The sequence below is a fragment of the Sapajus apella genome, unplaced genomic scaffold (genome assembly GCF_009761245.1).
Source record: "Sapajus apella isolate SASKATOON/1434 unplaced genomic scaffold, GSC_monkey_1.0 scaffold5, whole genome shotgun sequence".
Taxonomy (NCBI): domain Eukaryota; kingdom Metazoa; phylum Chordata; class Mammalia; order Primates; family Cebidae; genus Sapajus; species Sapajus apella.
Window position 1 is genome coordinate 37,710,718 of NW_022436945.1, and position 23,658 is coordinate 37,734,375.

The window sequence follows — 23,658 nt, forward strand, 5'->3', positions numbered from 1 at the left end:
GAGGTAGGCGACAAGCAAGATGTGGGAGACTAGAAAGAGTTTTTGCTCAAGGTACTGTCCCACCTGCTCTTATGATTAGGGGTTTCACTCACAGAAAACGACCTGTATCTTTATCCTTGCCTATTTTTATTATTAAAGTTATGCCAATACACAAGATAAAATGTATTCAATAAGTTCTATGTTTACTAAGAAATACTTTTAAGTCACACATGAAAAGTCCTCCCTCTTGTACTTTTTTCTTGCTTTTCTTTTTTTTTTTTTTTTTTTGGATGGAGTAGGGAGTGAAGGGAAGGTCAGATATAAAACCCTATAAGGGCAACATTGATAGAAAAACCTAAATATTGTGACAGATCAGAATTAAGAGTTCTTATTGAAGAAAAAAATATTTCCTATGTAAAGACATGTCTGGTTTTGATTTAACTTATAATTTAATAAGTTTATAATTTTCTAAAAATTGTTTTTGAAGAAATGATTAACAAAGAGAAACTAGTAATCAGTTCATTGATCATACCTGAGAATATGGCAAGAGTTAGCTCAGGATACGCCCTTGCTAGTTCCTCGGACAACTGATAATATGAAACAGAATACAGGTGTGGTAGAGGAGACAGCTGGCTGAGTACTCCATCTGTTCTCTGAACCTCCAATTTGTGAGCATAGCGAAACATCTTCGGTTCCAGAATCTACAGAAATGTAATTCCATCAACTTAGGTTAAGATTTTATAGGTCCTCTAAAGTTTAACCAAAATTTTATATTTTTTAAAGAACTCTTCTCCCAAGGCTGAATGCAGTGGCTTACATCTGTAATTTCAACACTTTGGGGGGCAGAGGTGGGAGGTTCACTTGAGGCCAGGAGTTTGAGACCAGCCTGCCCAACACAGCAGAACCTCATCTCTACAAAAAATTTAAAAATTAGCCAGGTGTGGTGGTGTGTGCCTGTGGTCCCAGCTACTCGGGGGGCTGAGGTTGGAGGGTTGCTGAGCTCAGGAGGTAGAGGCTGCAGTGAACCGTGACTGTGCCACTGCACTCTAGCCTGGGCAACAGAATGAGACCTTATCTCAAAAACCAAAGGAAGCAAAACAAACAAAAACCCTTTCTCACTAAAAGAATTTACTTTCCTCATATTGAATGCCAATGATCCAGATCAGTAACATAGTCTGAAAATAACTCCAGCAACTTAATATACAATTACCTGAAAAAGATTTACCACTTTTCCCACTCAAAAATATGGTAGCATAATATAAGTGAAAAAAGACAACAACCCTTAAAGCAGATCCTTTTGACATTACACTATTTAAAGAACTATACTGCTGAACTTTCCTCTTAATTAACCAAGGCATTAGGGTATAATTCCTAAGATGGACCTACTGGCATCAGAACCACTTCAGAGCCTTAGGAAAAATCATCTACCTGAATCCTGTTCTTCTTAGCCCTTGGTTAAGAGGAAAGAATCTTACTCTATTATGTATTAGTTAAATACTGCATATTAATAACAGATCTGTGTTTGGTAAGTTAACTTTCTAAGTTATTTATTCTCAATCCAATAAAGAAAAGTTACATGAGAATATGATAAAAAGAGCTAATGATTTTTCACATGGCTCTCCAAAAAAATTCTGACACATATTGTTCTCATGGGCTGAACAAAAATACTTACATGGACACATCTTTACAAGTACCTTTGTGTACATACACATACATTATTATACATAATCCTTCTACAAAACACTTAGGAATAGTTTGCATTATTTATAAATTTAAATATCTATATTACCTTTGTCTTATATTTCTAATAATAATTAAGACTTGATACCACAATTATTATAAATAAAGCTAAATACTATGTTTTAATGGCAAGATTAAATTATTGAGCTTCATTAAATCCTGAGTAAAAAATATTTAAATTAACATGTTTACAAACCTGTAAAAGTTGCATAGCAACTTCATAGATACTTCTAGAAGAATCAGCTGCTTTAAACAGTATCAGATTTAGAAGCATCACTGTGTCACACTGATAATCCCTAGGAATAAATTTTACATATTAGGTAAATAACAATGTCTAAAGGCTTTTGTACCATTTAATAAATTTGATACGCAAAGGGCAAGGCTTATAGGCACATGTCTTCTAAGCCTGTGAGCGGACTTGGATTTTTTCAAGGCAATAAGTACAACAACAGATGCATGGTGATCATTATCCTTCTTTCGGTTAAATTCCATTAGAACACAGGTGTTCAACTTTTTGGCTTCCCTGGGCCACACTGGAAGAAGAAAAACTGTCTTGTGCTACACATAAAATATACTAAAAACAGCTGATGAGCTAAATAATAATAATAATAATAAGCTCCATGCATAAGTTTTGTAATATCCACCACCACAGATAAGTAAAAAAGTCCTCACATTCAAAGGGTTGGACACAGCTGCATTAGAATTTAAGAAAAGAAAATACAGTCAACCTTCTGGGGATCAAAAATACGTGGGAAAGGCCAGGTACAGCAGCTCATGCCTGTAATCCTAGCACTTTGGGAAGCCAAGGTGAGAGGCCAGGAGTTTGAGACCATCCTGGGCAACATACATAGTGAGACCCTGTCTCTACAAAGAATTTAAAAGTTAGCCGGGCATTGTAGTGGGAGCCTACGGTCCTGGCTACTCAGGAGGTTGAGGTGGGAGGACTGCCTGATCCTGGGAGTTTGAGGTTACAGTGAACTATGATCATGCCACTGCACCCTAGCCTGGGTGACAGAGCAACACCATGTCTTAAAAAAAAAAAAAAAAGTGCATGGGAGGATTTGCATAAATACAAATACTACTGCATTTTCTACAGACGACTTGAGCATCCATGGATTTTGGGATCTGAGAGGTGTCCTAGAACCAATCCCCCACAGATACTGAAGGACAACTAGACTGGTGTCTTCATATTTTTGAATTCAAAAGAAAAACTTTTCTTTAAGAAACAAAGAAAAAAAAACCCTAAGATAGAGAGGTCTGTATCTAATGTACCTGTTCTGGAAAACATTAGCAATGGCTTTAAAGCAGCCAGCCGCCACCCTCCTGGAGCCCGTGTAGCAGCGGTCCACAGCCCAGTACATCAGGTTGCTCTGATCAGGGTTCAGCTCCAGCAACAACGTAACTGCTTCACAGCCCAGCTGGTGAACCTAGGCAAAGGTTGCAAAATTGCCCAAGAGAGATATTATATATTTTTTGTCAATTTCCCTACAGTTCTTACTAAAGTAATATAGAGCATATATTTACTGCACTTAATAGAGAAATTCCATCTCCTTTTGTTCACCTCCCTCTCAGTTTATTCAGCCAGCAGAAAAAAAACACACGGATGAATTGCATTTGGCCTCTTGCTTTTTACACAAGCCTCTCTAGTGTAATTCTGACTTCTAACAGAGCCCTCAAGGCAGTTAATGAATATGAATAGTGATTAAGTGCTTTCAGAAAAATGAGTCATTAACCTCTCCAATTAATTTTATCAAGCTTTATTCTTGTTTTTGATGACCCAATAGAAAAATTGTTCTGAGGGGAAAAAATATAAGCCCTATTAAATCGTGAAGTCTGTGTACGTCCAATATGAGAGTAAGGAAGGCAAAGAGTGTGGAGGGCAAGGAGGAATGATTAATTGGAAAGTGGTTAAAAAAGTAAAATGAAACACAGCAAATAACAGATTTCTTCCATGCAGCTCAATATATTCTATTAATATATTCTATTAATAAATATTAATATTCTATTAATATTAATATCTTATTTATTGACCTAGAACCCTGTTGAGAGACACACATCCCTGTGTTAATCCTATAATTATTAAAGAGAAATTAAAATTATTCAAATTAATGATACGTAAGAATTAGAACATTTTTATATTATGGGATTCTATTTAACTTTACATAATATGCTTTTTGCATATAATCCTAACCTATCTTATTTTTAAAAAGACTTGTTTTTAGTGCAACATACATTTACTGCCAATAATACAGTGACAATTTATTATGAACCCTTAAGGAAATTGACATAATTACCTTTTTGTCCAGAGAATCCAAAATGTTATCCAGCCATTTGTACAAATAGCCATCTGATGAAAGTCCTACATTATCTGCAACCGGGCCACAACATAGTACAGCAGACATAGCCTTCAAATAATAATATTAAAATTACATTTAACAAGTTTAAGAGGGTAAATATTAGTTGCTTAATGAGAAGAGGCAAATTACTTATCTAGTCACAATACTTTTATTTTTTTCTTTACAAATTATTTTTTAAAACTGAGAAATTTATTATGGGTAAGTAAATATGAAACCAAATCAGACATGGAGTTTGAACAGTACTGGAAGGGAAGATAAAAAGATCAAGCAAAAGTACTTAAGGGGAAAAAAAAAGGCACTTCTTTCAAGTAGTCCTTAGTTCTTTAAGATAATGGTGATCAAATTTGAGTAGATTCTGGAACTCTTTTTCATTGTGTATTTTATGTACTTAAGTAAAAGTTATGGTATAAGTTTTGAATATGGCAGAAAAACATATATTCTAATACTCTCTGATACTTCGAAGAAATTCTTATCTTCTTTATGATACTAGTGACTGAACATAAAAATATTTAACTCTGCTCCTAAGAAAAAAGAAATCAGGTTTCTAAGTAAATACCTTTAATGCACAGTATTGATGTCTATTAATCTGCATATTTCTATCACTGTATCTGTCCAAGGGCGTAAACATGATGCTGAAAGGACCTGCCCAGTGACTGAACAGCATAAACAGACTGTGACGAAGGCTCTGTTGAGGAAAAATACTTCTTCTCTGGTGCACTGCAAGTCAAAAAAAGACAGAAAATGTTTATTTCCATTTCTTTTTGCTTTAACTTTTATGCTAACATGTTATTGAATGTATAACACTGTAAAAAAGAAAGCAAAAGTTTTCATTTCAAACTACCAAAACCTCTACCGTAGCAGGGATCATTTATGTGTGTGTGTGTGTGTGTGTGTGTGTGTGTGTGTGTGTGTATTTATATATATATATGCAAATCACAGAAACAGAGTTGCAGTCTGTGTCACCCTGTTGCAGCATTACATGACACAGAGCTTCTCCACAAGCAGAAATTCCATGACAGGCTCAATGGCACATGGAGGCTGGCATAGAGGTGAGGCCACGAGCCCATTTCTCCCTGGGCTATCACTGGCTATGTGGCAAGATTGGCCAAGATTTTAACATAGACTCACCTCTGTATCTTGGTTCATTGGTAAGTAAGGGCTTTGACTGAGATATGTGTTTTTAAACTTTTTTGTTTTTGTTTTCAGCAGGAAAGCCTTTTTCTGCTAAAAGAGGCTTACAAGTAATCTTAATATATGAAATAGGTAGAAGGAGAGTTGAGGCCTGGTGTCCAAACACATTCTGCTGCCTTCTGCTGATGGCACCAGAGAACCTCAGGGCTTTCAGAAATAGCAAAGTTTGAAAACCACTGGTTTCAATGATCTCCAAGAACTTTCTTCACCTATTTTGAAATTCTACCATATAATTTCTCTATATCTATCCTTCTTGAAGTAACTCAGCAGTATCACAATAAACCAATGTGGAAGTTGTAAAAAAGTGTTTGGTAACAGACTAAACCATATCTTTACATTAGTGAGCTTCAGATCAGAAATTTTTGAAAAAATACGCTCTTTTTCTTTAATAGTGTCATTTTTCCCCAAAGATCAAAACAAGGCTCCTACACTTGAAATTGACATATGTACTTAGTGCTTAATGACCCTGTTATAAAATACAACCCATGTTCTTTAGACATCAACTGTCTGTACATACTATTCAAAGTAACAATGCGACTTTAATTTTTCAGGGAGAAAAAGAAACATTTGTATTTATACTATAAGCCAAAGGCTAGAGTCACATTACTTCCTATATTTGTAAAGAATTTAACTTTTTTTTTTTTTGGAGAGAGAGTCTTGCTCTGTTGCCAGGCGCCAGGCTAGAGTGCAGTGGCGCAATCTCGGCTCACTGCAATCTCCACTTCCCGGGTTCAAGCAATTCTCCTGCCTCAGCCTCCCGAATAGCTGGGACTACAGGCACGTGCCACCACACCCAGATAATTTTTGTATTTTTTAGTAGAGGCGGGGTTTCACTGTGTTGGCCAGGATGGTCTCGATCTCTTGACCTCGTGATTCGCCCGCCTCAGTCTCCCAAAGTGCTGGGATTACAGGTGTGAGCCACCACGCCTGGCCAAGAATTCAACTTTTAAAAATGTAATTGTGTATATTAATCTTCCTAGTAGCTTAACCAGTACCTGTCAATATAGAATCTACTCAATAATTGGAACATATCTGGTAAATCAATAGCATTATATTCTTGTTACATTTTGTATATATGACCTATGCTCTTTTCCCATTATTCAAAAGTATCTTCTTAATTTTATTCTCAATTATCATTTGAAACACTACACTCTGCTTACTGCATCTAAAACAAGCTTGTCTAAAATGCTTATTCTATTGATTTCTCCAGGTTCTTGTATCAGTATCCTCATTATTGTTGAAATTCTATGCTGGGTTGCTTTTTTATTTGTAATAATTGACAATAATTCAAAAGGAAAACAAACTCCAGCCATCCATGTTATGTTGACATATTTTTCCAGTATGTTCACAAGTTACTTTATCAACTTAGATTATTAAACCTCAAGGAAAGAAATAATACGACGATTCCTTAATACTCACTAATGCTTTAAGAAACTGAAAATAATACCTGGAACATTCTGAATAATATTCGCCACTAAGGCACTAAAATGGCATCGTATATCCTTCAGTGTGTCAGAGTCTTTTTCATTTTCTGCTTCCAGGAGTTGTCTAGTTAAATCTACATACTCCAATAATGTGTTGTTGAGAAAATGTGTTTCATTATCAAGGCCACCACTTGCACTGAAAATATTGAAGAAAACAAATGATAAAGAAAATGGGACTTTAAATTGTAATTTAACTAAAAAATTCTTAATACTCAAAATCAGAATAATACATGTTAATTTTGCACTGTCATGGTAGCATGCAACTTAATATATGAAAATTAAATCAACATGATTTTGCTTACTTTAATATGAAAATGGTGCTTCTTAATCTAGGAACTGCTATTTCAATTTATATTATTCAACTCCATATCTAGCTTTAATCAAATGAGTGCTAAATGTTGAAACATAGAGCTTTCTAAATAAAGAGACCGGGAGGCATATGAAATGGGGAGGATAAGTTTAGGAAGGTAGAAAGAGGAAAGACTAGTTCTATTTATTCATAGTTGCCATGTCTACTCATATTAAACATCTATTAGCCACTTATTCTCAGTAAGACTCTGGGAGAGGTATTATCAGGGATACAAAAATCTAAGCGAATTTGGCCGGGCATGGTGGCTCATGCCTATAACCCCAGCACTTTGGGAGGCTGAGGTCAAGAGATCGAGACCAGCCTGGCCAACATGGTAAATGGCCCATCTCTATTAAAAATACAAAAATTAGCTGGGTGTGGTGGCGTGTGCCTGTAGTCTCAGCTACTGGGGAGGTTGAGGCAGGAAAATCGCTTGAACCTAAGAGGTAGAGGCTGCAGTGAGATGAGATGGTGCCACTGTACTCCAGCCTGGGGACAGAGCAAGACTACATCTCAAAAAATAAATAAATAAATAAATAAAAATAAATCTAAGATAATTCTGGTAAGAATAGGGTAGCGTACTGGGTTTTGAACCCTCTTTCTAGACCTATGGAATTGCCTTTAAGAATATCTGCAATGCGCTGGAAGCGGTGGCTCACACCTGTAATGTCAGCACTTGGGGAGGCCAAGGTGGGTGGATCACTGAGTCCAAAAGATTAACACCGGCCTGTGCAACATGGTGAAACCCCATCTCTACAAAAAATTTGCCAGGCTTCGCGGTCTGTGCCTGTAGTCCCAGCTACTCGGGAGGCTGAGGCAGGATTGTTTGCGCCTGGGAGAACTGTGATCTAGTCACTGCATTCCTGCCTTGGTGACAGAGCAAGGGCCTGTCTCAAGAAAGAAAAATATCTGCAATGAGATTTTCTTTGAGGCAAGGGATCTATGTCTGTGCCTGGAAACCAATGACTGACAGAGGGGTATCTGGTTAGTCAGAAGTCCTGGATTTCTGTCTTGTTTCACCAATCATTAAGCATGTATCCAGTATGTACCTTAGAGTGTTTGGTAAGGATGTAAATGAGTTGCAACATATGAAAAGGCCTACTAAACAGTAAGTGTTATATAAATGATTAGCTATTACGTTTGCATTTATTTAGGTCAGCTTTTTTCTTATTATGTTTGAAAGTACTTCTAATATGTATTATTTTAAAGGTAAAAAAAATTTTTTTTACTAGTTATGAGTAGCTTTGGAATAAATACCCTAAACTCATGAAAACAAGAGTAAAACGTTGCTATGAGGCTATAGTATATTTACTATATCAGTCTACAACAATAAATATTTATTGAATGAATGTGTTTTTCAAGCTCTGGATCATGACCTATTAGTGGATGGGAAACTGACTTAGTGGACTACAACCTGCACCAGAATAAAACCTTCATTCATTTAACAAATATCCATTATCTCCTATGTGTCAGGCCCATGAAATTCACTAGGTGAAAAACAAAAGATCCCTGTTTTCTTGGCATTTGGAATTCATTTTTTCCTTAGCCATAGAAATTAAAAAATCCAGAAGAGCAATAACTTTCTATTAATATCTCTTTTTAAAAATACTTCAAAACAAAATACGCAACTGTGATCAAAAGTCATTATTGCTTAACAGTATATTTTATAATTAATTTTAAATATAGCAACATTTTGCACACTCAAAATAGAAACATTTGAAGAATTCAAAGATTCTTCTATTAACATTATAATTAAAGTAATCAAAAAAAAATTTAGATGTGTATCAGGTTGTTAATATTTTGCATCTAGTCCACAAGTTTCAATTTTACTTTTCCTAACTTTAACTCTTATTTCTGTGGAGGAAAGAAGAGAATCTTTTTTTGTTTTTTGAGTTTAAGTTTCACTTTTGTTGCCCAGGCTGGAGTGCAATGGCACAATCTCAGCTCACAGCAACCTCTGGCTCCCGGGTTCAAGCGATTCTCCTGCCTCAGCCTCCTGAATAGCTGGGACTACAGGTGTGTGCCACCATGCGTGGCTGTTTTGTATTTTTAGTAGAGACAGGGTTTCGCCATGTTGGCCAGGCTGGTCTCGAACTCCTGACTTCAGGTGATCCACCTGCCTTGGCCTCCCAAAGTGTTGAGATTACAGGCATGAGCCACTGGGCCCGACAAATATTTCTTTTTTTTAATTTGCTTTGTACTAGGAAAGAAAAGTAAATCAATGGTTTAGATACTCTGACTAAAGCTCTATTTTGCCTATGAAACAATCTTGCAGAATGTAGGATGTGCACATGTACCCCAGAGCCCAAAGTATAATAATAAAAAAAAGCTCTATTTTGAAAGCATTTGTCAAAAGCATTCAATGCTATATATGAAAAGTGTTAGGTAAAAGAGTCAGGAGAAATGCTAAAGGAACAGTGTTGTATAGTTTTCGTAGTTACTACACTTGTTTGATTATTAATACTTCTTTTTTTCCTTTTTTGTTTCAGGACGGAGTCTCGCTCTTCACTCTTCACCCAGGCTGGAGTCCAGTGGCATGATCAAGGCTCTCTGCAACTTAAAGGTCCTGGGCTCAAGCGATTCTTCCACCTCAGCCTTCCAGGTATCTGGGATTACCAGTGTCTGCCACTATTCCTGGATGATTTTTTGCATTTTTTATAGAGATGGGATTTTGCTATGTTGCCTAGGCTGGTTTCCAACCCCTGGGCTCAACCACCCATCTCAGCCTCCCAAAATGTTGGGATTACAGGCGTGAGCCACTGCACCTCGCCCACTTTCTTTTTTCTTAAGGTATCTTTTCAGTGACCTTTTTTGGATATGTCAGATCTATTATCTTTCACGTTCAATGGTCAGGTAACACCATTATCCTCCTAAGGAAATAGTTATTTTTCAACATACAGTTGATGGAATTTTCCTCAAGGGGCTGGGCTTAGTGTGAAGATGCCTTTACTGCAGCAATAACTCCAGGTTTCATGGTTTTATTTGTGAATGACAGAAAATGGTTATGAATTATGTTAGTAGATTTCATAATTTTTCCTGGCAGGATAGATAAAAGGTTCACTGGAATAAATTTGTAAACCTTACAATGTTTAGCCTGTGAATATATTATTTTTTCAATAATAAGATGTTCCTCAGAGGAAACACATCTTTAAAATGAGGTAAGAAACAGGAAAATCTGTGAAGAAAAGGCCACTACTGTCCAATTGCCAAGATAACTAAGTTCCAACAAATATCAAAATCATAGAAACATTCTATCCATTTTTTGCCTGAGGCAATCCAGTTCTGGTGGGAGATCTTTCAATTTGTTTTTAGCTATTGGTTAATGTACTGAATGCATATTTGTTAAATAATTTTTATAGTGATACATACAAGTTTTCTTGTTGCAATGGTGCTTTTCTGTTTTTGCACGTTTCATGAGTAAAAAGAGATTATGTTCTCTAGGATCATTCCAAAGTTTTAACAATCTGAATCCAATACTGACCTGTGACTAATGACACCAGCATCTGCCAGCAGTTCAAATATTCGTACCAGTTGTACTCGTAAAATGTCTCGACGCCTGCGCCGTTTCATATTCTATTCCAAAGACACAATGATATTAATTAAAATCTTGCTCATGTAACTTGGAAAGAATAGTGTGAATGTCTTAGAGAGAGCTTTTGGGCGCATCAAAGTTATTTTGCTTACACAGTGTAGACTGTGGGTCATCCCGCAGCTACTGCCTCAAAGATATGTGTGAACAGTTTGAAATGCATGAGCCAAATAAAGTCACATGGCATCTTACATGGTGACAGCCTCTTTGTGTCAGGGGAAGTAAAATACTATATTTTTAGGTTATTTGCTAATCAGACAGTTTTGGAATTGAAGCATTTAGTAAACTGTTATCATGGAATAATAAAGAATCCCTAACACCTTCCCAAATACATGACAGAAGTGTAGGGAAAAACAGTCCTAAAAAGGAGTTAAGACTTTGCTCATGCCACAGTTTTCCAGTTAACAATTTTGGCACAAAAAAAAAAACAAAAACAAGAAAAACTCCTTTACTCATTATGATATGAATAAATATATTTGTATTACTTGAGCCAAAGAACTAGAATAATGCCTAGAAGAATAACTGTAATATTTCAACTTGATTCTGCTTATAGCAGAAAGTCATGTAAGATACTGATCAGCTATATCACCTTCTATTATAGCTCATTATTTCACTTGTGATATAATTTTCATATTACCGAGCAATTAACATATTTACTAGTCTTCCACTTTCCTGTCCATAACTCAATTTTTCTGCCTTCCACATGCGTGATAATTTACTGATGACCAATCAATTACATTTACTTTTCTCTGGGTTCTTTCTAAAGTTGACAGCAATTCATTTGGAACAGGACGATTTCTTATCAGTCTTTGAAGATTTCTAAAACTGGTTTTTGCAGTTTGGTTGGCCTGTTTTCATTTTGTCTTCACAGAAAGAGTGTGAGTATAAAGCTCTTACACTGTAACTCACATTCAAGGCACATCACTGTAGCGTTTAGTAACTTTCCTTCTGAAATTCAGAATAAAAAATACTGCTATTTTGTTTTGTTTCAATCTCACGTTTCTCTAATAAGTCATCCAGCACTGTAACCAAACTGATCAATCTGAAATGAAAATCAAATCAATGACAAAATGGGAATACTATCATGACCCTACAGTGCTGAATTAAAGGAGAGTAAGGAACTCCAGATGATGTTTCAAAGTCCCTAAGCTAAAGCGATTGTCACCATCTCCTCAGGGGATCCCCAACATTAACAGCACTGATTCTCAAACGTTCTACAGCAGACTCATCTAAGATGCTTTACAAAAATAGACTTCTGGACCCTACTCTGGGGATTTTCATTCAATAGGCCCATGAGTCTAAAATTTTTAGCAAGTTCCCCAGATAATTCTCAGATGCTACACGCACAGGAACTACTGGTCTACTGGTTAAAGCTAAAACTAGTAGTTTTTCGTGAGATAGTTCTCATCTTGCTACCCAGCCTAATATTCAATCACTTCCCCCATAATACAATTATACAGAAAAATTTGCAATTTCAAAATTCTTTGTGAAGTTTGCAAATGCTGTTCTTCGCCTAGAATACCTTTCCCTTGCTTGTCCACTGGGAAACGTGCTTCAAAATTAATCTCAAGTATCAGCACTTCATCTGTTATCATGGAATAATAAAGAATCCCTAACACCCTGCAGCCTGAATCCCAGGCTTTCTTCTCTGTAGTTCTTAGATTCCCTTCTCTATGATTTTGAGTGCACAAGAAATTGTCAGAATTAAGGTTTTCATAACCATCTGTCTCACTAGACCTATAGTTTCTGAAAGTTACTCAGAACCTACAGGTTTGGGAATCTAGACTCAGGCCTGTGAAGCTACAGCCCATGGGCCAAATCTGGCCCACTGCTACCTGTCACTGCAAATAAGGTTTTACTGGAAAACAGCCACACTCCATTTTTTACGTTGTCTATGAATGCTTTCAGGCTACAAAGGTGGAGCTGAGTAGCTGCAACAGATACTATGGCCTGTAAAGCTGAAAATATTTACCATCTGGTCCTTTACAGAAAAAGTTTGCCAACCCCAATCTAGACCCTATTTTCTACCCTCACTTAAGCTACAGCAATTTTTCATCCATTTTACATAATTGGTTTCTGCATAAAATTTTCTGGGGGGAGGGGAAGTGTCTGTATCTTAAATAGGAGAATGCACTAGATAATCTCTTTTGAATTTCTAACTTTTCGTATAACATGTAAATATAGCAGAAAAATAAGTTCACTAACAGAGACTGCAGAACACAGCTCACCTCTGGCCTTCTTTCGAGTGCTTCTTTAATTATGGGATGTAATTCCTCTATTAGTTCCCTAGAAGAAAAATGGTACATATTCTATTAATAGACACACAGATATAATCTGACATGTGCAAATATGTAAAAACATGATGTAAACTGACAAGTTTTAATTTGAATTCAACTGTTTTAAACACAGTGTCTATTGTTTTATTTTGCTTATAACACATTATATTTGGAAATCAGAAAAAAAAATTATATCGGCCCCTTAATTTAATTTCTAGAGATAAATACTACCAATATTTTTATTCAATCAGTTTGCAATCCACATATGTCTTACTTAGTTGAAACTACTTTATATAAAATGGTATCCTTTTCTCTCTTCCTACACTAACATAGTTAATTTTATATGCCAATAATTAATTCATGATATTCGAACATAGGGTGGGATACTATTAATTTTCCTAGACATTTTCATTTATTAATGAATCATTAAATTTTATCTAATTTTCTCTTACTAAAAATATTGTCTCAGTAAACAACTTTGTACATTTTCAATGTCTTCATTTCTGACTATCTTCTTAGGATTAACTTTACAAATGAAATTAATGGGTCAAAGGGTATAAACTTTGTAAAAATGACAAATTTTGCTTTATTTATATTTTGATTTTAAATGGAAAATATGCTTATTTTAAAAAAACACAAAACAAACAAAAAAAATCAGCCACAATTTAATCATGTATCAAAAACTGCTGATGTTTAAAAGTATCTGCCTCCAAACTGTTTCTAATTATGAGAATTTAATTATTTTAAGTTGAGATCACTTTTACATCCTATTTTTTTCAATTAGTACAAAAGTGTATTTATCTGTCATTCCAATTTTAGTAAATGTGCTGTCAAAGTGAGCACATAAGTGTATTTATCTGTCATAAAATCCTTTTCCAAAACTTTATTTACAAGGAATGCTATCCCATACCTATAATTACAATTTATTAATGTATTCTTTTTAATTTATTTTAATGAAATGTTCCTCTCCATGAAAATCTTTAGCAAAAGGCAAAAGATTTATAGAATCTGAAGAGAAATCAGAGTATTAACGTATTCTTTGGTTATCATGGAGACAAAACATCAAATACCATTTCATGTTAATCAAGGAAATTCTCAAAAGAATAAACTCAGGGCCCAGAAGGCAACAGGGCAGAATCTCAGCCAAAACAGAAGAATTTGCTTCATTAATACAAAAAAACATGAATGATATCAAACATCTATGTAAATGCTTTTTGAAAGATATTCTAATTCTCTTGGATAAGAAGAGGGAAAGCCAGAGTTTTAACTACTAGGCCAAGATTACACATTAACAGAATGACTATATAAATAAATAGAGTAGGAAAATATTTAAGATTTATATGGCATTTCATTATTTCTAGAACATATAGGTAAGTTTTAATCTGCGCAATCAAAATGAGGAAATAAAACTTCCAATAAATGACTTGTTAAATGTTACATGGCTAGTTAACTGGTAAAAGTCAGGCCTGTTATGTGACTATCCCAGTAGGTACTCTGCTTGATCCAACCACACCTTCTAAGTAGCACATTTATTCTTTTAATGCATATAAAAAACCTAAGAACATAGTTACCTAAAAGCTCCTGGGTTGGTCCTGCCAAGACCTAGAACAAGGGATTCTGTGATTTCCATGCTCTCAGAGCGCATCATTGGAACTATGTGCTTAAACAAGGATGAAGGGGATGGGATTCCAATAATCTGGAAAAAAATATATATTTTTAACAGCCACTAATGATACTATGTCCAATTAGATAATCTGAGATTTCAGTAGTCTTAGGTCAATGATAAATTGACAGGTGAAACTTTACTATGAATGATACCTGAAATTTCACCTGTGGTGTACATAAAAAGTTAAATAACTTGTCCAATGGCTTAATGCAAGTTCATTAACAGAACTTGGGACTCCTGATTTCTTACAGACATTCACTATCACATAATAGGCTGATTCTCTTCATCAGATACTCTGTACCTTTTGATTCATGAACATGAAGAAAACAAAATGACTTCTAAAACAGTCACCAGTGTTAAAGTCAGACATTCTGGTCTTCAGTTTTGTCAGTTTCATGAAAACTAAACCACTGCTCTTACCAAGTACCCTTTAGATCACTACATGATTTAGGGAAATTCTAGAAAGGTGTTTCATTATTTAAATGATTCCTTTTGGGTTTGGAGAAGTGTGAGAACTATAGGAACTGGAATAAGGGAAAACAGGTATGACAATTTCTCTAATAATATTCAGAATGATGAACTGAATGAGCATGGGTATTTCTTTCCAATGGAAAACTATGTATGCATTATTGATTCCAACTAGGAATCCATAAAAACAATGATTTGGCTTCCTTGAGGTATTTTCCTTTTTTGCAAGTAAGTAATACACTTTCAACCGAGTTACTTTATAGTCCATAAAAAGAAATTTTAAAACCTTATTTTTATGGGGCCACTCAGATTTCATAGATCCAACAGTGGATCTGAGAAACTTACTTTAGAATCAATGCTATAGCCGCTATCTGGGGTAGACGCCAGCGTCTCAGGAGGAGAACATCTCACAGAACCTGCAGATGTGGAAGATGACGATGTTGCTGCACTGCAGCAAAGGATCAGATAGTTTCTCCACAGGCCAATGTATGAGTCACTGCTTGTGGTGGTGTTTACTTTCTTAGCATTGATGGGGCTACTAAGGAAAACAAAAGAAAAAAACAGACAGATATGAATAGCACATGCTTTTAAAAGTTTGTTTTAACTAATGCTAAATTTTTCTTTTTTTTGTTTTTGAGACAGAGTGTCACTCTGTCACCCAGGCTGGAGTGCAAGTGGCACGATCTTGGCTCACTGCAACCTCCACCTCTCAGGCTCAAGGGATCCTCTCACCTCAGCCTCCAGAGTAGCTAGGACTATAGGTGCGTGCCACCATGCCCAGCAAATTTTTTGCATTTTTGGTAGAGATGAGGTTTCGCCATGTTGCCCAGGATGAGCTCAGATGATCCACCTGCCTCAGCCTTTCAAAGTGCTGGGATTACAGGCATTAGCCATCGCACCTGGCCTAATGCTAATTAGGGAGATGGTAGGCATAAGGTTTTTATTACTAGTGCTGTCTTTGTGGACTGATATCAATTAATAAAATACTAGATTAAAATTAAAACATATTACCAGATCATTTTAACATTATTAGTCCTGTGATAAAAGTTATTATTTTATTGGGCCATATTTTATAACTTATGGATACTCAAGTAGAAAGAAAATAAAATCAAAATCACCTTTAATCCTACATGAAAATAAACACTGTATATCCTATATATCTTTAATTCATACACATGAACCATAAATGCATGAATAGATCTCTTTTAATTTATTAAAATTAAATGTTTATTTTGTACCTACTTTTTAAACTTATGTATTTTTCACCTCTCTATGTAAATATACTTCTGTGACATTATTTTGATTAACTACATGCTCTATCAATATATAAAGTATATTCTATATAACCAAACTCTCACTGACATTTTAGTTAATAGCATTTTTCCCTATTATACACAATACTATATATTTGAATATACTTATTTTCTTAGGTACTTCTTGAAAATGAAATCACAGAGTCAAAGAAGATGCATATTTTCAAGCCGTCTGCCAAATTCCTGTCTTGAAAGATTATACCAAGAAAATATTTTGAAACAATTTCATAAATCTTTTCAAATACCAAAATTGTTAGTTAAAAAAAAGCAAAACGAAAGAGGAAAAATACTAATATACAATCCTTGCCTTCAACAAGTTTTGTAATATGTTAAGTAATGCAAATACACCACTTTGTTAATTCAACAAGAGTATTGTATAACAATGCCATACTATGTTAGAAAATGATCCAAGCACTGGTAACAAATCAGTTAAAAACAGCTGACAAAAGATCACAGGTGGGCCATGGGACACACACAATAAAGAAACAAACAAAACAATGTCAGATGGCTAAGCCTGATGAAGAAAAATAGAGCAGAAAGGGAAAATAAGGAATGCTAGTAGGAGATGGGGTTATAATTTATAATATGGTAATTAGTGAAGGCTACTTAAGATAAGGTCATTAGCTGCCAGGAGTAGTGGCTTATGCCTGTAATCCCAGCACTTTGGGAGGCCGAGATGGGGGGAATCACCTGAGGTCAGTAGTTCAACACTAGCCTGGTCAACATGGTGAAACCCCGTCACTACTAAAAATACAAAAATTAGCTGGGTATGGTGGTTCATGCCTGTAATCCTAGCTACTTGGGAAACTGAGGCAGGCGAATCACCTGAACCTAGGAGGCAGAGGTGGCAGTGAGCTGAGATCTTGCCATTGCACTCCAGCCTGGGCGACAGAGCGAGACTCTGTCTCAGAAAAAAAAAAAAAGATAAGGTTATCACTGGTATGCAAGGTGGCAAATGCCAATCTTTTTTTTTTTTTTTTTGAGACGGAGTTTCACTCATGTTACCCAGGCTGGAGTGCAATGGTGCGATCTTGGCTCACCGCAACCTCCGCCTCCTGGGTTCAGGCAATTCTCCTGCCTCAGCCTCCTGAGTAGCTGGGATTACAGGCACGCGCCACCATGCCTAGCTAATTTTTTGTATTTTTAGTAGAGACGGGGTTTCACCATGTTGACCAGGATGGTCTCGATCTCTTGACCTTGTGATCCACCCGCCTCGGCCTCCCAAAGTGCTGGAATTACAGGCTTGAGCCACCGCGCCTGGCGGCTAATCTTTATTTAAAAAGTAACATCCAGACCAGGTGTGGCAGCTCACACCTGTAATCCTAGCACTTTGGGAGGCTGAAGTGGGAGGACTGCTTGAGCCTAGGAGTTCGAGTTTGCAATGTGCTATGATTACATCCCTGCATTCCAGCCAAAGTTACAGAGAGAGGCCCTGTCTTTTTTTAAAAAAAAAGGAAGAAAGAAAAAGACAACAAAACAAAAAAGAAATCCAATACACAAAAGCTGAGAACATACATAAACAGTTAGCATGTATATGTATAAATACCAAATAAATACATATATTCAAATCCAAAAGTAAGAATGACTACTCTGGGTAGGACGTTTAAGAGATTTTAAAAAGTACGACTGAATTTGAGCTATATCATATATGGATATGCAAAAAGAAAAAAGAGGTATCCTGTGCATATGAGAACAAAAGCTCACAAAATGGAAACTGTTAACCACACGTAATAAAGTTTGAGAGGATAATTTGGTTCCAACATTAAAGGTGTTGATAGAAAGTTAGGAAAAAAGGCACAGAGCGGAGTTAGGTTTGAAGAGCTTTTAATGTGGGCCTCAAGTGATAGGTCAATCCAGATAGGTCAATCCAGGGTTTGTGTGGGCAAGTATAGGCTCAGAGGACTCATTCCATTCAATGTGATCAATGGGGTAGTCAGGAACCCAAACCCAGATTCAAAAATTATCCTGTGTATTTAAGAGCAAAAAGAAATTAACTGAAATTTATAATGACATTGGTCAACTCTCCATTTCATCATCCGTTACTCCAAATCTTTACCAACACCCTCAAATCTACTACTCAATGCGTTATTACCACCAGCCACCAGGAGGTGGCCTTCCTTATACTGTCATCAGGAAAAGTAAGGCTGCTGAGCTGAGTTTCGCTCTGCTTCTCACCCTTTATCTACTAACTTCTATATCTACATCCATATTCATCTTCAGAACCTTTCCTAATTTCTTCCCTTAACACAGATTTGTTGGACACAACTATGTACCAAGCACAGTGTTATTAAGTAAACTAACAATTAAAATTTGGTGAGACTGAATTACATGAAAAGGAAGAAGTTATGAGACTATGTCCTTGACAACATTCTCCTCCCTCCTTAAGACATGATTACGTACAGTATCGCATATTATTTATGGGCCTTCCAATCCATAATACTTTTGTATCTTTAAAATAAACACATTATGAAAGCTGACAGTCTATGCGTTTTTAAATTTAAACCAGGAAAATAACTTACTTTATATCGACCTGAGGGGACAACAACTGAAGTCTTGTGTATGCAAACATCCAAGCATAGCTCACAGCTGTAGAGCAGTGTTTAGGAAGATTTTCTTGCTTTAAAAAACTGGAGAGACTTATAATCCATGGGTCTTGGCCTTGGGTCACATGTGCAAATATCCATATGTGTGATGGACTAATCACATCAAACTGGTGGCTAATTGGAGAAGAGTTCCATTCTGCTAATGTCTGTAAATCTATCGAGCTAGGGCAATAGAGCAAAGTGGTCTACATGGAGAGGAAAAAAATTGATTATTACACATTTCAGTAACTGAAAATTGTGCCATATATTGCTCTAAACTGAAAATGGTCTATTAGCAGTTTCTAAAGCAAGGTAATATAAAGTCCACGGTAGGTTGAAGGGAGTAGACAATTCCTGAAATTGTATGTAAAGTTTGTGTATGTGCATTTTTTTTGGAGAGGGATTCCACTGTTTTCATTATTCTCAAAAGGATATACAAATCAAAGAAGTTCAGGACCACAATTTAAGTAATTCTTAAATAAATATCCAAATCCGTCACGGTATACTGAAAGCTCCTAGACACCTAAGAAGTGAACCATTAACTTTCATGTTGACCTGTATCTACGTATGTGTGGAACAGACTCAGACATGAGCTCTTCTCCAGAGGTATATATTCTGAAGTACTTGTTCAATATTTGAACTCTTATACTAAAGAGATACACATTTATGTTCTGTGAAAAGTACGTGTATTAAGCAGTGGTTTAGGCATTAGAAACAAGTCATCCGTTACTCTCTTTTTGGAATAATTCTTAAGTTAATTTATGATTAATATCTAAAACAAAATGCTTTAAATTATGCAGATCTATTCATAAAATAGTTAGAAGAGAGGCTTTCAAAGGTTCTTACCACAAATAAATGATAATACATAAAATGATGGATACACTAACTACCCTGATTGGATCATTATACAATATAGACATGCATCAAAACATCAAATTGTATCCCATAAATATGCACAATTGTGTCCATTTAAAAGTAAATAAAAATTAAATTTTTAAAAAGTTTAGCATCATTGGGGAGGGGAATTGTACAGATTTCTAATCATCTTTTAGGCTTATAAAATCTTATTACCAGCTGGGCAAGGTGGCTCACGCCTGTAATCCCAGCACTTTAGGAGGCCAAGGCGGGCAAATCATGAGGTCAGGAGATCAAGACCATCCTGGCTAACGTGGTAAAACTCTGTCTCTACTGAAAATACGAAAGTTAGCTGGGCGTGGTGGCATGCGCCTGTAGTCCCAGCTTGAACCCCGGAGGCAGAGGTTGCAGTGAGCCCAGATTGTGGCACTGCACTCCAGCCTGGGGGACACAGTAAGACTCCGTCTCAAAAAAAAAAACAAATCTTATTACCTCCCTTGGTTGTATGAATTATAAGAATCAGGTGTTATGCAGAAAGCTCTTAGCATTATGCAGAAAGCTCTGTTATGCATTAACCTCTTGTCCATGTATTCTAAAACAGGAGGAAAGAATTTTTAAGTAGTAAGGTTTTATAGCTATTCTTACACCAACTTTGGAATCTTAATATATGACCTTTTACCACACCAAGACCAAGTAAGAAAGTTTGCATAAACTTTCTCCGTAATGTGTTTGTGGACAAAATGTTTCTCTCCATTTTAATGAGTCAAATTACATATGAGACTGGTATAAAACACTGTGTACTTAATCCACTATAGTTAAACTCATGTGATAAACAAAAAGTAGTCACCAAAAAGGCAGGGTATAAGTTTTTGCTTTGAGTATCACTACTTTTTTCCCCACAGCATTTTAACAAGTATTTCTATGTCAAGAATAATATATGCCATAATAAATACCGAACAGTAGCATAAAGTAACATTCAATTTAATGGAAACTTCTTAGATTCGAAGGATTACAATTTTACAAACATGAAACTATTTTTATTTGTATATGGAAGAGTACTTAACCAAGTATAAATGGATGTCACTTTTTAAGTATTACTCTTGAGCATTTTCTAGTTTTCAAAAATACTTTCTAGCACATTACATTTGTTAAGGAAGTTGTTTTATGTATGCATGTGTACGTGTATGTATATGTGTCTGTCTTAAGTCTCAAAACAAGACTGGCTAGCATGAAGTCACTATAGTTACCTGATCAGCCCCAGTGAGATGTATGAAGCTCTCAAGAATGGATGGGCTTAGCCTGTCCATCACATCTATGGCTAATTCATCATCACCCTGTAAAAAAGACATCATATGTCTAAAAAAATTAGGAATGTTTAAGCAAGGTATAAAACCCAAATAAACACTGAAAATACACTTCAGCACTATTTGTTACAAATGGAATTGAGAACAGCAGATTTGTTTAGACCCATAGTAGTAACCTACCTACTTGGGATCAGGACGGACAAAGAGATGGTTTTTCAGTACTTTCATTAGATAACTGAATGAAATACCTAAATCTTACCTTAGGTATTTCCAAAAGTGCAAATAAAGCCCGTATTTCTCTAAGGACACTGACGGCTAGTCTCCTAGTGGCAGGTCGACTGCTACAGAGAATGACAAGTGCAAAGCCTTCAACCACATGGAATACACTGGAATACGGGCTCCTTTCCAGAGGAGGGGGATGAGAAGCTCCATTAGCTACACCATGCTTGAAAAATAGAAGTTAAAAGTAAAATAAAAAATAAGTATATACAGACATTCCAGAAAAACAATAAGAGTAAAGCAAACCACAGTAACTATGAATACAGGTCTGCCTCGGCTCAAGCAATTTAAATAGTATGTAACTTATAAACATGGAATAGTGCGCACAGTGAAAAGAACATTTTATTGGCAGTCTAAATATGAATTCTGTACCTAACTTCGATCATTCTCTATTTTGTAACCTTGGAACTGACAATTGCTCTTCTAATTTCTATGTGGGAAATGAGGGGCTTATAGTGTGTCTTTCACACTCAGAGTATGGACCAGCAGCCTGGCAACACCTGAGAGCTTCTAAGACACTCTTTTTAGTGCCCTGTTGATTTGTATGCTCATTAAAGGTTGAGAAGCTAGGTTGGCTTCAATGGCCTGGGTCTAAAATCCCAAGGGGTTCTATGATTTACACATCATCATAAATCAATGACTTGAGTATCTTTTATGCTTGAGGAGGGCAGATACTGTCTATTCGAAACAGGGACTGGTGACATGGATAAAACAATCAAATAACGCAAATGGAAGACTACCAAAAATTTATCGTATTGGCTTTAAATATATTGGACACAACGTAAAAGTGAGCTGGAATTATCTCTAATTTCTATGCTCATTAAAATCTAATTGTTAACCAAAGAGCATTAGAAAAGTCAGGCACACACATGCTATTTATTTACTACATGAACTATGGGAAATTTCAGTTCTAAGGGATTAGGAACACAGAGTGAATAGAACTAATAATACTCTTAGTGTTTGATAAAGTCAATCTGCATTAAAACCATTACTGGTCATTTAGCACTGACCACATACAAAGGGACAATAGAAAAGAATCTGGTACCTGTGAGTCCTGGTTTTTATTATGCATTTGGGCTGCTTGTTTCCACTGATTTATTAATTGTACCAACATCTTTACGGCATTATCAAGAAGCGTGGGATGGATATCAGTCACTTCACGAACAATAAAATAAACAAATCCTGAAAGAACATCCTCCCGCCAATCTGGAAAATCAAGCATTAGTGCCTGCAGAGTATTGAAAGCCAGAGCACGCAGTTCTTCATCCATATGAATTGTGAGCCTACCAAGAACAAAATTCCATTAGCAAACTTCAACACCTTTCAATTAGTTTTATTATCTAAAACTGAAAACTGTGACCTTAAAATATGTGTCCTCTTGTTTTGTAAGAAATATGAAGATAGCAACCAATGTTCACTTTTTCCTGCTATATTCAACTTTATGCTAGTTTATACTCTCATCTGTTTAAATTCACATATGAATCTATTCCTATTAGTTGGTGTTTTTACTATAATCTGAATAAGTGTGATACAAATGACATTAGAATTCCATTTAAAATCCTTTTATCCTTAGATACTGTATTGTTATCCTATAATCAATCAAAAATTGTATCTAATCATATGACATCTTAGCACTATCTTCACATCTATTTAATCCTTTGCTATCACTGTTAAGGACATGATTTATCTCAATCATTCTTTATTCTTCAATCACTGAAGTTACAGTTAAATATAAGATGGCTGATTGTGAAGAAGGATATGCAACAAATTAAATGGAATTAGTGTAATAGAATAATTCTTGAAGTACAGAATGAGAGTAAATTTAGGAATACCATCATAAATGGCATATGATATGAAAAAATGGCATATGCCTAGAAAAAAAAAATAAGGCTGGGTGCAGTGGCTCACGCCTATAATCTCAGCACTTTGGGAGGCCAGGGTGGACAGATCACTTGAGGTCAGGAGTTCGAACCAGCCTGGTCAACATGGTGAAATCCCATCTCTACTAAAAATACAAAAAAATTAGCCGGGCATGGTGGTGCACGCCTGTAATCCTAGCTACTCAGGAGACTGAGGTAGGAGAATCGCTTCATCCTGGGAGGCAGAAGTAACAGTGAGCTGAGATTGTGCCACTGTACTCTAGCCTGGGCAATAGAGCAAGACACCATCTCAAAATGTGTGTGTGTGTGTGTGTGTGTGTGTGTGTGTGTGTGTGTGTGTGTGTGT

The 23,658-nt window shown here is 35.9% G+C and overlaps 1 protein-coding gene and 1 pseudogene across 14 annotated transcripts in view; both read right to left on the bottom strand.

The window, feature by feature from the left end:
- Positions 1 to 23,658, bottom strand: part of FRYL (FRY like transcription coactivator) — a 272,517-nt gene that overhangs the window by 64,574 nt on the left and 184,285 nt on the right. For all 14 annotated transcript variants that reach the window (XM_032274136.1, XM_032274133.1, XM_032274135.1 and 11 more), the window contains 14 exons: positions 22,478 to 22,715; positions 21,413 to 21,598; positions 21,097 to 21,183; positions 18,932 to 19,200; positions 15,445 to 15,637; positions 14,537 to 14,661; positions 12,918 to 12,975; positions 10,582 to 10,673; positions 6,715 to 6,887; positions 4,633 to 4,793; positions 4,014 to 4,124; positions 2,992 to 3,146; positions 1,916 to 2,015; positions 512 to 680 (listed from right to left, as the gene is read on the bottom strand). In XM_032274136.1, the coding sequence (XP_032130027.1) occupies positions 512 to 680; positions 1,916 to 2,015; positions 2,992 to 3,146; positions 4,014 to 4,124; positions 4,633 to 4,793; positions 6,715 to 6,887; positions 10,582 to 10,673; positions 12,918 to 12,975; positions 14,537 to 14,661; positions 15,445 to 15,637; positions 18,932 to 19,200; positions 21,097 to 21,183; positions 21,413 to 21,598; positions 22,478 to 22,715 (2,117 nt within the window). The remainder of the gene's footprint in view (positions 1 to 511; positions 681 to 1,915; positions 2,016 to 2,991; positions 3,147 to 4,013; positions 4,125 to 4,632; positions 4,794 to 6,714; positions 6,888 to 10,581; positions 10,674 to 12,917; positions 12,976 to 14,536; positions 14,662 to 15,444; positions 15,638 to 18,931; positions 19,201 to 21,096; positions 21,184 to 21,412; positions 21,599 to 22,477; positions 22,716 to 23,658) is intronic.
- LOC116548866 lies at positions 13,920 to 13,987 on the bottom strand (annotated as a pseudogene).